The 17,171-nt window shown below is 49.6% G+C and overlaps 2 protein-coding genes across 3 annotated transcripts; one reads left to right on the top strand and one right to left on the bottom strand.

Moving 5' to 3' along the window:
* Window positions 1-1,973: 1,973 nt before the first annotated feature.
* Window positions 1,974-4,343, bottom strand: LOC120685722 (phosphoglycerate mutase-like protein 4). Of its 2 annotated transcripts, none has more exons than XM_039967797.1 (6): window positions 4,038-4,343; window positions 3,479-3,529; window positions 3,267-3,377; window positions 3,011-3,169; window positions 2,625-2,700; window positions 1,974-2,412 (listed from the first exon to the last, which is right to left on the bottom strand). In XM_039967797.1, the coding sequence occupies exons 1-6, from the start codon at window positions 4,140-4,142 to the stop codon at window positions 2,183-2,185; spliced, it is 732 nt and encodes a 243-aa protein (XP_039823731.1). In that variant the 5' UTR covers window positions 4,143-4,343; the 3' UTR covers window positions 1,974-2,182. The 2 variants fall into 2 exon arrangements, with proteins under 2 accessions (XP_039823731.1, XP_039823730.1); XM_039967796.1 differs by having other exon boundaries at window positions 1,997-2,412; window positions 3,479-3,541; window positions 4,038-4,209.
* Window positions 4,344-6,208: 1,865 nt separating this feature from the next.
* Window positions 6,209-16,782, top strand: LOC120684747 (RING-H2 finger protein ATL39-like). The gene is made up of 3 exons (XM_039966629.1): window positions 6,209-6,265; window positions 14,999-15,190; window positions 16,438-16,782. Exons 1-3 carry the CDS (start codon window positions 6,209-6,211, stop codon window positions 16,780-16,782), a joined length of 594 nt encoding a protein of 197 aa, XP_039822563.1.
* Window positions 16,783-17,171: the final 389 nt, after the last annotated feature.

The following is a 17,171-nucleotide window of genomic DNA, read 5'->3' as shown; positions in this document are numbered from 1 at the left end:
AGTTTCATAGTTCTTCTAGTAGGTTGCTTGGGTTCAGTTTTGTCAGAGATAGCCAAGACAGGAGATTCAGAGTCCAAAGGTGTATCAGACTCATCATCAGAACCATCCTCCACAGGTTCAATGGCATCTAATATTTCCTCCAGAACATGTAAAGGGATGTGTTGAGGACATTTGTGATTGTGTGCCCACTTTTCCCCACATTTGAAACACAGACCCAGTTTCTTGCGATGTGCCATGAGAGCTGACAGCTTATCATCTTTTTCACCCTTGCCATCGCGCTCAGTATCCTCCCTACGAGCTACAAACTTCCGTTTGTCAACATAACCGGGCTTAGGATTGTGTTTCAAAGCATCCTTGAGCTCTGATCGAGCAAACCCTTTTTTCTAACTATGCTCCAGTTCTGTTTCCTGAAGTAAGGCAAGTGTACTGGCGGACTGAACATCCTTAGGTTGATGCAGCAATATGGCAGAGCAAATTTCTTCTTTCAGGCCCCCCAGGAAACGAACCACAGAATATGTGTCATCATAAGAAGCATTATAAAGCAGAATACCACGAGATAGTTGCTCAAATTTCTCCAGATAGTCGTCGACTGAACCGGTCTGCCTCAGATCATCCAATTGGCGTAACTGCAATTGGTACTGATCGCGATCAAAGCGGTCGAAGACAACCTGACAGAATTTGTCCCAGTTCAGTTCACGGCCGCGACGCTCAGCAGTCTGCAACCATGAAGCTGCTGCGCCTGAGAAGTTCAACGCCGCAAATCTTGTCTTCAATTGCTCGCCAACCGAGTAGACCTCGAAAAACATTTCACATCGGTCACGCCAAAGCCGTGGGTTATCCCCATCAAATTTAGGAAACTCAAGTTTAGAAAGGGGAACAGGACGAGCAACAAATTCATGAGTGGAATCGGTGTGCAAAAGCGGTGGGGAGGAGGATTCCGGTATCGTACCTGTGACCGGGTGTGGCGGATGGGATCCGAGAATCCCACCGCCTCCATCCCGGTGAGTCGTGGCGATGCGGTGCCCGCTGGGCCGCTCCCAGGACGACGCAGATGGGCACGCCTCCTATCGTGGAGCCAAGTTGAGATCAAGCTTGTGTACCCAATGTGGTGGAGGCTGCGGCGGAGCCATGGAAGGACGAGCAGGAATGGGTGGCGGTTGTGGCGCCGCCTCGAGCCGCTGGAGTCGCGACATGACCGTTTCCGCCTGGGACAGCGGCCGATCGGTGGCCTCGTCGGCGGATGACTTCCAGGTCTCCAACCCATTCAACTTGTCCATGATCTGGGTCACCAGCAACTCGACGCCATCTAGCTTCTTTGTGAAGTCCTCCATGGATGTAGTCACGAGGGCTTCAAACTTGGTAGGTTTTCGCAGCGCCATATCCGGTGGTGACCAGAGTTCGGCGCGGTGACTCGTTCCTCCTCTAAATCCTAAGCGGCGTGCAGGGGGGTGGTCGTCGGCGCTGGAATAGCTAACCGACGATGTGCGGTGGCCGCCGCCGACTGGGAGTCGGTGGGCGGGGCGGGGTCGACGGAATCGGGAACGAAACCGGCGAGCAGACCCAACGCGTCGAGGCGACGGTGTAGGTCAGGAACGAGGTAAACCGCTGAGAGGGGCCGAGGATCGACCTAACTGATACCAATTGTTACGAACACCTTGGTCCGTAAGAAGGTAAAGATCGAGAAGAACTAGAATCACGTGAGATAGAGAAGAAGAACTCGGAGGAAGAAGACAGAGCAGAACCGAGAGAGAGCAGAACCGAGAGGGAGACGAATTCAGAGTCAATTCCACGATGCCGTCTACAGCCGGTCTTTTAACAGCGCCCGTAGGCGGTTACAAAAAATGGGCCAGGCCCAGATAACAGGAGCACGCAGGCCCACTAGGCTAAGTTTGAATCTCTCACTCGCGCCGGTCGTGACAAGCACGTTTGGTTTCTGCGCCAAGTCATCCAACCAAGTTTGTTGTACCAGCATGAGCATGATGACCACTGGCTATTCAAATTCAACCATGAAAATGAAAGCTAATTGCAGAGTGACGACACTAGAGCACAATTACTGAGTCGCCTTATTCACGAAGAAAACAGCAATACATGCTGTACTCGCGCGGAAGAAAATAACATAGAACGTGCCTAAATCTCCGGCAACGATTGTGCCGAGTCAATCTCCAAAAACTCACTACAAGAGTTATGCAGAGGACCCGTCGCCGCCAAATGAGTTCTTCAGAATGCCATTTTCGTCGAGATGGCTGACGTCTCCACACCTCTCTAGGATCCACCGCCTGGTGACGCTGGAGACACGGAAAACGTTTAGTGAAGTGTTGGGAATGTTCCTACGAATGGAGCTGTTGGGTGGATCGGTGTGCCTGCACAGCTCCAGTATGGCTGCACCGTGGGAGACCACCACAACCCTCTCCCCTGTGCAGTAGCAGCATTATATTATTAGTGTATACCCAAATGCTTCAGAATTGAGAACTGCCATGAGCAGGTATTTACAAGCAGCAGCGCAGTGTGAGTGTGTAACATAAAAAGTTCAGATTTGTTTAGCCTATTTCAAACTTTTGTGTGGTGTTGTTACCCATAAGCGAATTGAGAGACAAAAAAGATAAAGAATGAGGCTTGCAGATTACCACTGTGTTCTTGGGCAATCTTATTCAAGTAAGAGACACATCGCTGATTTAACTGATTCAGGCTTTCTCCACCACCCTGAACATCAATACAAAGTGTTGATAAGCTCTTCAGAGTGAAGTTCATAATTACATGGGTTTATCATCGGTGCAAGTAGCTAAGGAAAACTTGTCCTGTTTTCAACATCTTCTTCAAAGTTGTAACTAGCAACATGAAGTTCAAAATATTTGTACAGCTATTCACATGGTGGTGATTCAAGATCTTAATAAATATAGATCAGCGGAGCGGCCATTGTAATTTGTAAGTGAAATGGTTCCATGACATTGTAGCAGTACTTTAGAAGTTTGCCGGTTACCATTCAATCTGGACAATTAAGATGTGAATTTACCGGTAATTCTTGGTTTCTGCTGTCAGGATCAGAGCCCTCAGTAATTTTAAAAATGTCAGAACCTCTGAAAACATCTGGATTTTTATTTACAGCATCATCCCACTTCAATCCTTGGAGATATCCCATGTGCCTTTCTCTCAGTGGCTCATTCAGGACCAACTGAAAAAAAAACATTTGAGAAAAGGGACAGATAGAATGCACAATGCACTTATATATTCCATTTCCTTTCAGGAAAAAAAGAACAGAATGCCCTTACATTTGTTACACCACAAACTTTTGCTATAATTTCTGCAGTCTCAGCAGCACGCTTCAAATCAGAAGAGTATATGGCAGCTGGTTTGGCTTCTTTTGACAGCCGATGAGCCACCTTATAAGTTTCACCAGATTTTTTACAAAAATATTATTGCTAGACATGGAAGTGCAAATAATAATCAGTTCAGAATTGCAGTTTGAGCAAATGAACCATACCACAAGGGCTTGCTCTCTACCAATCTCATTTAGCTCTGGGTCCATTTGTCCCTGTTGAAGGATCTTGATTTCCGTAAGAAAAAATGACAGCTAATGGAAGAATGACTACAAGGAGCTCCAAAATCTAGCATTTCCAGTAGTTGATAGGAGAATGCAAAAGGTTTGGCATCCTTTTCCAGCTTCAAAAATTCAACTAGCCAATATTCAACATTCAAGAAACAAAAAATCTCACAAACTACACGCATGCCTGATTCATAGGGCCGGGATAGTATCACTGGATTATCCATTCATCATCATGTAGGTAAATATGCTGGATGCTAGAGATACTAGCTGTTTTCTTATTAGCTAGATGCAGATCTGACAAAAGAGACATTGTGCTATGTAGTTAAATATTGAAACTTGATTGACGAGATGGATGACATATCAAACCAGCATAAACAAATGCATTAACATTTGAAGGATGGACAAATTGTCTGCAACAACTTTCCTCTTGTTCGGAAAACAACACAGACTGCAAAATCTAGTAGGACGGCGAAGAATCAGGAGAGGGGCGACTGACCTGAACGATGCGGGAGGCGTTCCAGGAGGTCTCCCCATGCCGCACCACCACCACCTCAGTGAACTCCTTGTCGCCGCTGGGCGCCGCCGCAGGGGTGGGCGACATGGCTCGGTTGGTGGCGGCGGCCCCTGCTAGTCTCAGCCTCTGCCGCAGGCCCGCAGCCGTAGCCGAGAGGGAGGGTATCTATATACACCGCCGGGGTTCACGGCAGCTTCCAGGAAGAAGCCGCCCAGCTGGCCGCTCCAAAAACCTGATGCCGACAAACCTGATGCCGCCGGCCTTGTCGGATGCTGTCGAGGGATAAGAATAGATGGAACTGCCAGCAGCATATTTCCGCTCCTCTTCTCATCGTGCTTGCTGGCCAACAAATTACCAATCTGAAACGATTCTTGCTCCTATCATGGTGCAAAGGAATTCTGAAGAGCACGAGACCACGTTTTCCATCATGACAGCAACATTTCTTTTGTAGTGGAAAAAGAAAGGTTCAGCAGCAACTCGCCACAGGCTTGGTTACGCTTTGTCCATGTCACACATGAAAGCGATCGAACAGGCCACAAGCCAGTGCCGACCCCAAGCAGGTCACTTGCTAAACTGAACATGTTGACACGGGAATGATCGTGACAGAGTTCCCGTGTTTTCGGCATCTTCACTTCTTCAGGCGTTCAGCGTGCAGGTAAATGACCAAACAACTTTTGAGGCTTTTGTGGATGCCCTACCCAAAGCATTCAGAGCTTCTTTCGGTTGGTGAGCTCCCTCCCGATCTGGCAGCCATGGCTGCGGAGAGCTGCCACCCCCGCGGCTTCTCGTGGCTCGCCAGGTCCTGCATCCCCGCCGACCCTCTCTCCCTCTCTCTTTTTTTTTTTGTGCCTTTTCACCAGCGCAAGAACAGAGCAGCAGCTCTCCTCCCGTCGCCCCTCTCTCCCTCTTGGTTCTCTCCCTCTCCTCTCTAGGACTAGGGTTTTTAGCCATGGATTCTTGAGGATTTTGTACTGAGATTGATCAGGAAAGGAGGCATTTCCCTCCTTGTGCCCTCTGGGGTTTTGAATTCATCTCATTCTTGCTTATCTTGTGTCTCGTTTGATTGAATTTCGATTTTCTTTTGTCGATTCATGAGCACAAGTTAATGGGTTGATTCTTGATGATTTCGTGACTTTTTGTAGTGATTCAAAACCTTCTAGCCTAGTGCTATACTCTCTAGAATCACGAGTCCCCCCGAATCGAAGTAGTTGTGTTCTTGAGAAAACCCCAATCGTGCTCAGAATTTCTTCGATTCCTCCCAAACCATGGAGTGATTCGTCGATTCCTTCCATGGTCATGTTCACAAGTCCTTTGTGATTGTGCCTACGAATTTTGGTGAGATTTGGACTTGTTTTGATCCTACAATCATCGAGTTTTTGGGAGAGGCGCGGACTGGAAAATCGTTTCTGGACTCGAACAGAGTTTTCACCTATCACTGGTTAAACCGACGCTTGTGGTCATGTTACGTCAGTTCAACCGGTGAGTAGTGTGTTCTGGGTTAGGGTTTTGGCATTTGAATCGTTGCACCGGCATATAGGGTCTGTAGAACGTCGGATCAACCGGTGTACAGCAGGTTTGGTTTGAGGACGCTCTGGACAACTGCACCGATGCAAATGCTTTGATCTCATAGGTTTAACCGGTGCGTTGTAAGTCGTTTTGCAGTACCTCTGGACAACTGCACCGGTGATTGGACTTGATTTTGTCGGATCATCCGGTGTGAGCTAACACCGGTTCAACCGACGCTGAGTCAATCCCCACATCGGATTGACCGGTGCTCGTTTCTCTGCTACCGGCTCTGCTCATCGGTTGAACCGACGCTATTCAAATCAGTGCGTCGGATCAACCGGTGAGTTATACCGTGCTGTGTCTTGCTGTTTCTCGTGCTGCTTTTCGGTATTTGCTTCCGCGTTGGATCTTGTTTGTTCCTAGGGCTTTCTTGTGTTGGTGTAACTTCTCCATGCTACTCCACACTGTGCCTAGGACTCTAGGGTTGGGCGTGTACTTCGGGACTAAGCCGATCTTTCCGATTGCAAGAAATTTTAATAGGCTCCCATTCACCCCCCCCTCTGGTCGCCTTTTCGGTCCCTCAATTGGTATCAGAGCTTGGTTAAGGTTTTCAGTACCTTGACCGGTTTGAAAACCATTTGGCGGCCATGGCGAGTCTTGGTAAGATCCCTGTGTTTGCTGGCGAGGATTATGCTTATTGGAAGGTGCGTATGCGAGCCTTCTTGCAAAGCATGGGAGCCGAGGTTTGCGAGATCACCAAGAACCAGGCTTACGAGGTGCTTGCCATTCGGACCTCTCCTTTTCAGGTGTCCGAGCACGAGGCCAACGCCAAGGCTGTCAATGCCTTGTTCGCTGGCGTTTCTCGTGCGGAGTTCTCACACGTCCAGGGTTTTCAGGCAGCCCACAAGGTTTGGACGTGTCTTGAGAACTACCACGAGGGCACACCTCAGGTCAAGGCCAGACTGTTTGAGACTCATCGGCGTGAATATGAGAATTTCACACAAGGGCCGGGTGAGAGCATTGGCGACATGTTCAGTCGGTTTCAATCGATTGTGAACAAAGTCAATGCGAACAGATCTGCTGAAGCCCTTGAGTACACAGAGCATGAGAAGGCCCTCAAGTTGCTCTACGCACTTGACCGCTTTGTGTGGGATCTCAAGGTGAACACGATCATCGAGTCTGCAAGCTATGAGACTCTGACCGTGAATGAGCTTTTCAGCAAGCTCAAGGCCACGGAGGTGAATAACCAGACACGAGCCAAGCTCAATGGTGCCCCTCCTTCCAAGAGCATCGCTCTTGTGACTTGCCCAGGTGGATCGAGCTCTAACGCTAACTCTGCTCTTGACTTTTCTCTTGCCTCTCTACCCTCTGTTACAGATGAGCAGCTAGAGACGTTGGGTGATGACGACTTGTGCCTTCTCATCAGCAAGTTCCAGCGTGTCTACCACAACCGGCAGAGGCGGAAGAACCCCAGGTGCTACCACTGCGGCGATCCAAACCACTTCATCGCCGAGTGCCCCAAGAAGTCTGGTGGTGGCTAGAACAACAACCCCGATTACTACCGCCACCGCGACCACGACTAGGGAGGCTCCAACAAGGAGCGTCGGCGCCACAAGCACCACAGTCGTGACCGGGGAGGATGCTTCGACAAGGAGTCGCTCAAGAAGCGCTTCCAGTACAAGGCCAAGAAGCGGGAGAAGGCCTTTCTGGCGCAGCTCAGCGACCTCGACAAGAGCTCCGACACCGACCGCTCTTCTTCACCGACCTCTGACGACGACACGAAGAAGAAGAAGCGGGACAAGGATGCCACCGGCTTCATCGGCCTTTGCTTGGCGGCCGGTCGGCGCAAGGGCTTCTGCACCATGGCGGGTGAAGCAAATGGTGCTCGTGCGTCTTCGGGTGAACATGCTACACCGACGCACGTCGACTCTTCTCCTGGATCCGAGAGTGATTCAGAGGTAAACTCCACCATCGACCTCCTTGATACTGAGGTTAGTGAGTTGTACGCCGCTCTCGACAACCAGAAGAGGCTGCTTAAGGAAGCAGCTAGAGAGCGTAGAAAGCTTAGGGCTGAGCTGGCTTGTGCTAGTGAGAAATCTAGTGAGGATGAGTGCGCTGGCTGCATATCTCACATGAATGATCTTGTTTCTCTCCATGGCAAGCACGATGAGAACGTCGCGAACTTGGATGTTGCCAAGACCTCGGTTTCTTACGTGTCTCACGAGCTAGCCAAGGCCAAGCATGAGCTTGAACTAATTAAGGACGCTCCCATTGTTAGTGATGTGCTTGAATATGATGAGTGTCCTATCTTTAAGTCTGATCTAGCTTCTTTGCAGTCTAAGTTTGCCACTGTTGTTTGTGAACTAGATGAGCTTAGATCTAGGTCTGTTCTGCTTGGTGCCTGTAAGCTTTGTCCCACGCTTAGGTCGGAGCTAGATGAGAAGAACGCCTTGATTAAGTCTTTGGGGAAGACTAAGGTCGGGGAGTCTAGCCCACCTATTGATTGTCATGTTTGACCTGGTTTGATCTCTGATTTGGATAATCTCGCGGTAGAGAAAGCCAACTTGGAGAATGAGAATACCTATCTTAGGGCGATTCTTAGTTGGGTTTCTGCTAGTGAGCCGCAGTTGGGCATGATGATCAAGCAGTTCAAGCGTGGTGATGGGTTTGGGGTCGGTTACACATACACGAAGTCAGACTTTGACAAGTTGTATGATAAGATCGGCAAGGCTGCTGGAGCTCCAAGTGCTCTGAACACTACTTGCACGAGCACACAGCCTTCACTGGTTGACCCCGTGGATGGTGTGCTTAAGGAACCATCAAAAGCACCTCCACAGAAGCAGGTTTGGGTTCCAAAGCCCAATGAGCTGAGGAATCCCCTCGATACGCTCCCTGCTGCCACAGCCCAGGTTACCCAAAAGAAGGGGGTTGCTCCTCCACGTCCGTAGGCTAGGCCTCCACCTCCAAAGAGAGAGGTGAGGTACCACTGCGAGTACTGTGACAGAGAGGGTCACCTGGATGAGTTTTGCTTCAGGAGGAAGAGGGCTGTGAGGCGTGAGCAGGAGAGACGCAACTCGGAGATGTACTCTACTCGGGTGCATGGTCCTCCTCTGCGTGGTGGTAGGCAAGATGCAAGGGCGCGCCGTGTAGGTGGAAGACAGGGAGACGGTGGTGTTTACCGTGCTCCAGCGGGTGGTCGCTTTGCCGGTCATGCTCCTGGTCGTCCTCAGTACGGCTATGGACCACGGGACCGAGGCTTTGGAGGAGGTTACGATGCACCACGCTTTCCTCGCGGTGGTAGTCATCAGCCTCGCAGTAGACGGGACAAGGGACACGCTTTTGATCTTGCTAACCCTTCTGTAGAGCAAATGGCTCGACACTGGTTTGCTTCTCACTTTGCTAACCCCAGTGTTGAGACATTTGCTCACCCTTTGTCTCACTACTGATGTGCAGGTTGGAGGCTTGGAGAATAGGTGGATCATGGACTCCGGTTGTTCGCGCCATATGACCGGGAATGACAAATGGTTCTCCAGCCTCACCCCAATGCACTCAAAAGAATACATTGTGTTCGGTGACAATGGTAAGGGAAAGGTACGTGGTTTAGGTGCTGTTCGAGATTCTGATCGGTTTACCCTGAGAGACGTTGCTTTGGTTTCGAACCTTGGGTTCAATTTGCTCTTTGTTTCGCAACTTCTTGATGAGGGGTTTGAAGTTCGCTTCAAGGAGGGTTGTTCTCATGTTTTGGATTCCAGAGGAGATTTGATTTGCCGGATTTTACCTCGCGATCAGGTTTTCTTGGCTGACTTCTCTGGAACTTCTCTTGGCCCTTCTCATTGCTTGTTGGCTGGTGGTTCTTCCGATCTGTGGAAGTGGCATAGGAGACTTGGACATTTGAGATTCGATTTGTTGTCGAGACTTAGCTCACTTGGCCTAATCCGAGGATTGCCCAAATTGAAGTTTGAAAAGGACCTTGTTTTTCATCCATGTCGCCACGGAAAGATGATTGCCGCTTCTCATCCGCCTGTTAATCAGGTGATGACCGCTCATCCTGGAGAGTTGCTACACATGGACACAGTAGGTCCTTCTCGGGTGATGTCAGTTGGTGGGAAGTGGTACGTTCTTGTGATCGTGGACGACTTTTCTCGCTATTCTTGGGTCTTTTTCATGAGAACCAAGGATGAGACTTTCGAGTTTGTTCGAGACTTGATCTTGAGATTGAAAAACGAGCTACCCCAGGCCATGCGAGCGATTCGCAGTGATAATGTCACGTAATTCAAAAACGCTCATTTTGACACCTTTTGCAGTGATCAAGGGCTCGAACACCAGTGTTCTCCCCCCTACACTCCATAGCAAAATGGAGTTGTAGAACGGAAGAATCGGACGCTGGTTGAGATGGCGAGGACGATGCTCGACGAGCATAGGACTCCTCGAAAGTACTGGGCTAAGGCGGTCAATACCGCTTGTTATGTGTCCAACCGCATTTTCTTGTGTGTTTTCATGCACAAGACTTCTTATGAGTTGCGTTTTGGACGCCAGCCCCGTGTTGACCATCTCAGAGTTTTCGGTTGCCGGTGTTTTGTGCTGAAAGAAGAAAATCTTGATATGTTTGAGTCTCGCTCGACTAACGGCATTTTTCTCGGTTATGCATCTCATTCCAGAGCATACCGTGTGTTGCTTATTGATTCTAACATCATCAGAGAGACTTTAAAGTCACTTTCGACGAGACTGGACTGTGCAATGCTTCTGTCTTTGAAGTTGCAGGAGATGATGAGCTCGGCACCTCCATCTTTGAAGATGAGGAGGAAGAAGCTGCGGAGGGTGACGCTGAGGCTACCACGCGTGCTGTGGACCAAACCGCCTTCGCCACGAGCTCGGACGATGACGACGGCCCCGATCTGACTTCATCTACTTCACGGGGGCCGATCGAGCAGGTGACTCAGCCTTTCCCAGCTGCACCTGTGGAGGCACCAGCTTTGGTTGAGGAGGAGGCGACTTCGACAAGGGAAGCACCGCGACACATTCAGCGTCGTCATCCACCTCAACAGATGCTAGGTGACCTCAACGAGCGAGTCACACGGTCCATGGTAACAAGTATCGCTGGCTTTGTTCATTCAGCGTTTGTTGCCTCTTTCGAGCCCAAATATGTTGGACACGCACTTTCTGACTCCAATTGGGTAAATGCCATGCATGCTTAGAAGCGATTCGGATTTTTCTTGCTTTTGCTGCTTCCAAGGGTTTTAAAATTATCCAAATGGATGTGAAATCTGCCTTCTTGAATGGTTTTATTGAAGAAGCGGTTTATTTGAAGCAACCCCCTGGCTTTGAAAATCCCAAGTTTCCAAACCGTGTTTACAAACTTCAGAAAGCTCTTTATGGTTTGAAACAGGCGCCTAGAGCTTGGTACGATAGGCTTAAAACCTTTTTGCTTGCTTAAGGTTTTAAAATGGGATGTGTTGACAAAACCTTGTTCCTCATGCGCTCTAGCTCTGACTTTCTATTGGTTCAGATTTACGTGGATGATATCATCATTGGTGGCTCTTCTCACGCTCTTGTCTCCAAGTTTTCTGAGCAGATGTCCAGGGAGTTCGAGATGAGCATGTTGGGTGAGCTGCAGTTCTTCCTCGGGCTGCAAATCAAGCAAACTCCTTAGGGCATGTTCGTCCATCAAGCGAAGTACACCAAGGACTTACTGCGGAAGTTCGACATGAGTGACTTATCTCCTCAGCCGACTCCGATTAGCACTGCGACGGTGCTTGATGAGGACTTGGACGGCGAGGCAGTGGACCAGACGGAGTACAGGAGCATGATCGGCTCCCTCCTGTACCTGACGGCGACGCGGCCGGACATTCAGTTCGGCGTCGGCCTCTGTGCGCGGTACCAGGCTTCGCCGTGCACCTCCCACAGGCAGGTGGTGAAACGCATCTTTAGGTATCTGAAATTCACCCCTGAATTTGGTCTTTGGTACTCTGCGGATTCTTCTATGGTTTTAGTGGGCTTTTCTGATGCCGACTTTGGTGGGTGACGGTTGGATCGCAAGTCGACATCCGGCACTTGTCAATTTCTCGGTACATCTTTGGTGTCTTGGTCCTCTCGCAAGCAGGCTAGCGTAGCGCTTTCTTCCACAGAAGCTGAGTATGTTGCCGCCGCTAGCTGCTGCTCCCAGATCCTTTGGATGAAACAAACCTTACAGGATTATGGACTGAGTTATGATAGGGTTCCCATCTTTGTAGACAATATGTCTGCTATTAGTATTGCAAAGAACCCTGTCCTACACTCCAGAACCAAACACATAGATATCCGGTTCCACTTCCTGCGAGACAATCATGAGAGAGGCCACATAGACTTGATCCATGTCCCTTCAGAGAGGCAAACCGCAGATATCCTAACCAAACCTCTTGAGCAGGACACCTTTGCTCGCTTGCGAGGGGAGCTTGGGGTTTGTTACCCCTTTTGATCGCTGATTTTTCTTTGGTTAGCTTTGTAGGGTTTATTTGTTCTTCTCTTAGTTTTCTAGGTTTGGTAGTTGCATTGTGCATATGCATTGTATATTTCTGCATTTTGCATTGCTTCACTTGCACTAGCATTCTTGTATACATTGCTATGATCTCCTAGTGCTTGCTAGTGTGAGTTTATAAATGTGATCATGTATAGCTTGCTCCACTGTGTATATGACTTCATCTGAGTTAAGCTATTTTGATTTGAAAATTTGAAGACATGGTCACCCTATCTTGGCTACTAGCATGTTAGGGTGTGTTGATATGCTTTGCTATCTCGTTCATGCTAGTGTAGCCTTTTGTTCAGCAATTCATACTTGACACGATCTAAAATTGATAAAATTGCTTGAATTGTACTTGAAATAGAATGGAAAGATCCAGGTGGGATTGCTTGTCGCACTGATCGAGCTTTCGGGACGGCTCACTTTGCACTTGTGAGAACCCGGGCAAGGCTGTGTATGACTAAAACGAGTGCCTTAAGCTTCTGATTGCATTTGGCATAGGCTTGGTCTCATTGCTAAGTAAAGCATGACAAGCTCTCAACCCCTGGCATTAAATTGCCTGATATAATGAGATTGCAAAACCAATGTTTACAACATGTTTTGGATGTTTTTGGCTCACCTGTATGAGTTTGATTAGCACTGTCTTTCATTCCCTATTTACTAGTGCTAGATCAAGGGTGATGCTTTTATTTTTCCTAAACTGAACTTGCCTAGCTCTAGACTAATTTGATATACCCTGTTGAGCTAGATGCAGGTCTTGTTTATGGATGCACACGTCCTTGTGACTAGTTGTTGCTCATATCCTTGTATCCCTGAATGCTTTCACTTACACCTCCTGCATTGCATTCATTACATAACATAAGTTCAGGGGGAGTCTCAGTTTCAGGGGGAGTTTTAGGTCTGTTTAGCCTTGATGTGTGCATGTGCCAACAAGGGGGAGAAGTTGTGGGATTTTAATTGCTTGATTTTTGAGAGAACCAAAAACTTGTTGTGCACAGGACTTTGAGAGTGCATACATGTGGTGAGAGTTGCACTGGTAAGGGGGAAATGCATGGAGTTTCTGCTTTGTTTAGCTCCTAGTTTTCCTTTCGCTTCTGGCATGACTGTGTTGAGCCCTGCCTCTGTCTTTGAGGGGTCATGCTTGTGTTTGATCGATTGCGTCGAGCCGTTGCCCTTGTCTTAGTGAATTGATTTTTGCTTGGTCCAGTGACTTGTTCTTGCTTCTTTCGAGCTTTTGTCACTTGTTCAAGTTCTCTCTTGTTTCTTTATTCTTCACTGTTTTTGTTTCAATCTTGGTTCGTTTGTGGTGTGTTGACAATGCACTCATCAAAGGGGAGATTGAGGAAAGTTGAGTACTCTATCCTGCTTGTGATGAGTGAATTGTCAACCGTGCGGTGTGATCGTGCGCTTGGTCTTTGGATTGCAGGTACACGGGCGTCGAGTGTCGACGGAGAGTTGCCGTGGAGGAGCTCGGGCCGGGCGGCAGCTGTGGCGTCCACTCCTGGATCGAGGGCGCAAGCGACGATGGAAGGCGGGTTTCTTGGTTTGCACCACAAAACCAAGCAGGCAGACGGCGGTAGAAGACGCCAAGTCGTGGAGGCACGGGCGTTGGTCTCGGGACTGACAGAGGCGACGGGCGTCGACGGCGTCTAGGGCCTCGCTGCGGGCGAGGAGGTGACGGGCGTCTGGCGGCGTCTAGGGCCGTCAGAAGGCCGAGGCGGGAACGGCGTCTAGGGCCACGGCGTGGAGGCGGGAATCTTCCCGCGTGTGGAGTTTTTTCGGTTTTCTCAAAACCGGCCACCTACCCGGGTTTCGCGGACCCTCCAAAACCGCGGACCGGAGCTTCATCCACATGGCGGCATCGCGGAGAAGACTTCGACTCGAAGAAAGAACCTCGACCGTCGGATGAGTCCTTGTATCTTTTTCTGGTTTTGCCCCTACGGGCTTTCTAGTGTTTAATTGAGTATAGGGGTAGTTTAGTCTTTTGGGTTAAGAGTTGTTGGGTTTAAAAAACCCCTCACCCTCTCTCCCTCTCTCTTTTTTTTTGCCTTTTCCCCAGTGCAAGAACAGAGCAGCAGCCTCCTCCCGTCGCCCCTCTCTCCCTCTTGGTTCTCTCCCTCTCCTCTCTAGGACTAGGGTTTTTAGCCATGGATTCTTGAGGATTTTGTAATGAGATTGATCGGGAAAGGAGGCATTTCCCTCCTTGTGCCCTCCGGGGTTTTGAATTCATCTCGTTTTTGCTTATCTTGTGTCTCGTTTGATTGAATTTCGATTTTCTTTTGTCGATTCATGAGCACAAGTTAATGGGTTGATTCTTGATGATTTCGTGACTCTTTGTAGTGATTCAAAACCTTCTAGCCTAGTGCTATACTCTCTAGAATCACGAGTCCCCCTGAATCGAAGTAGTTGTGTTCTTGAGAAAACCCGAATCGTGCTCAGAATTTCTTCGATTCCTCCCAAACCATGGAGTGATTCGGCGATTCCTTCCATGGTCATGTTCACAAGTCCTTTGTGATTGTGCCTACGAATTTTGGTGAGATTTGGACTTGTTTTGATCCTACGATCATCGAGTTTTTGGGAGAGGCGCGGACTGGAAAATCGTTTCTGGACTCGAACAGAGTTTTCACCTATCACCGGTTAAACCGAAGCTTGTGGTCATGTTATGTCGATTCAACCGGTGAGTAGTGTGTTCTGGGTAGTGCGTCGGATCAACCGGTGAGTTATACCGTGCTGTGTCTTGCTGTTTCTCGTGCTACTTTGCGGTATTTGCTTCCGCGTTGGATCCCTAGGGCTTTCTTGTGTTGGTGTAGCTTCTCCATAGCTACTCCACACTGTGCCTAGGACTCTAGGGTTGGGCGTGTACTTCGGGACTAAGCCGATCATTCCGATTGCAAGAAATTTTAATAGGCTCCCATTCACCCCCCTATTGTCGCCTTTTCAGTCCCTCAGTCCAGAACTCGAGGTCGCCGCACTGCCCCTGCCTCCGCCGCTCCTGCATTGTGCGGGCTCCTCCTCTGCTTTCGCGCACGTGCGCGCCGTCGCGCTGGGTCATGAGGTGTTCCTCATCGGCCGCGGCGCCATGCTGCGGGTGGACGCACTCACGGGCCTCGGCTACGGCATCTCCTGTTATATTGTAATCTAAATTCTTTACAAGAAAAAGGCCAACTTCTGACGGAGCGGAGGCCCGTCGCCGAGAGGTTTGGGCCGGAGCGCAGTGGATGTTGAATACATGTCAAAAGTCTCATATTCTAGTACTGTTGGTTCTTTGATGTATGCCATGGTTTGCTCTCGACCAGATTTATCATATGCTATGAGTTTGATTAGCAGATACATGTCTAATCCTGGTAAAGAACACTGGAATCCAGTTCAGTGGATTTTCAGGTACCTCAGAGGGACAGCAGATTCTTGTTTAAAGTTTGGGAGAACTGATTAGAGACTCATTAGTTATGTGGATTCTGATTATGCTGCTGATTTGGATAGGCGCAGATCACTCACAGGATATGTGTTCACTGTTGACAGTTGTGCTGTGAGTTAGAAGGCTACTTTGCAGCCTCTTGTTGCTATGTCTACTACAGAAGTAGAATATATGGCTATTGCTAAAGCGTACAAGGAGTCAGTTTGGCTGAAAGATTTGTTTGCTGAGCTGTGTGGAGTTGATTCTTGCATTGATCTATTCTGTGAAAGTCAAAGTGCTATTTGCCTCACCAAAGATCAGATGTTTCATTAGAGGACAAAACATATTGATGTCAAGTACCATTATGTTCGTGATGTTATTTCACAAGGCAAACTGAAGGTATGCAAGATCAAAATTTATGATAATCCAGCTGATATGATGACTAAATCAGTTCTTGTAGCTAAGTTTGAGTTTTGCTTAAGCTTAGTTGGTTTGACAGCATAGCCCAAGAGGCTATTTGGCGCTAGAAGTTCTGTTTTTTGTTGTGTTCAGGTGATGATTTGATATGCGACAAGAAGAAATTTGTCTTAAGGTGGAGTATGTTATATTATGATCCAAATTCTGTAAAAAAAAACCAACTTCCGACAGAGCGGAGCGGAGGTCCTCGCCGGAAGGCTTGGGCCGGATTAGGGTACATATACCTTTGATTAGGGTTTGCTCCATAAGTTCATTATTCCTCTTGTAAACCGTCGCTAGGCGTTATAAAACACACATCCGATATAGTGAAATTCTTGCTAGCTGGCACCCGTGGTTTTTACCCTTCGCATTGGAGGGTTTTCCACGTTAAATCTCGTGTCTTCCTGCAGTTTGATAATTCTGTTCTTCGTCGTTTGTTTCGCCGTACCTTCTAACATCTCCATCGCGGTAGGTGTCCTCGTCCTCGTCTCCACCATGATGCTCGTCTCCTACCTCTGCGTCCTCACAAGGCCGGCACCGCGCACGCCGCCACGCTCCTCGCCGCCACCGACACAGCAGCCCCGCCATCCGCAACCGCTGTGCCGGGCCTCAACGTCGCCGCCATCGACGCAGTGTACCCCAAGTACCCGCACGTCGCCGGCCCCGGTGACGACGGCGGCAGCCCGTGCGCCATCTGCCTCGGCGAGTTCGCGCGCGGCGACGAGCTGCGCCGCGGGCCCGGGTGCGAGCACCGCCTGCACGCGTGCTGCGCTGAGCTGTGGCTCCGGGTGAGCGCCACCTGCCCCGTGTGCCGCGACTCCCCCGTCGCCACGCCGCTCGCGGAGGCCGTGCCCCTCGCCGCGCTCGCACGGTGACGCCACGACATGCATGTGTGCTTGATGATGCTGCGTCCGATCGACTCTAGAGCGGATTCCGACCAGCAGCCAGTCAGATTCCCATCTCACCAATCCGACCGCGCGCTCCGACTTGTGGCCGCGCCTATAAATCGAACCCGCCTCCCCTCCATTGCTCCATCGATCCCTCGCATCTCTTCCACTTTCGGCGAAGCCGTCTCGTCTCGCCGATCGACATGGCGATGCCGTCGCTGGGGCCGGAGATCTTCTTCCGCGGCTTCCGCTTTGACCCGAAGCCGCTCGAGGCCGCCACCTACTACCTGCCGCAGCTCCTCGCCGGCGCGCCGATGCACGAAGCCGTCCGCCCTTTCATCCACCACGCCGACGTCTACGCCTGCGAGCCCGGCGAG

Source organism: Panicum virgatum, chromosome 8N (assembly GCF_016808335.1).
Source record: "Panicum virgatum strain AP13 chromosome 8N, P.virgatum_v5, whole genome shotgun sequence".
NCBI lineage: Eukaryota > Viridiplantae > Streptophyta > Magnoliopsida > Poales > Poaceae > Panicum > Panicum virgatum.
Note: the sequence above shows the minus strand (reverse complement) of the source record. Positions and strands in the feature narration are given on the sequence as shown.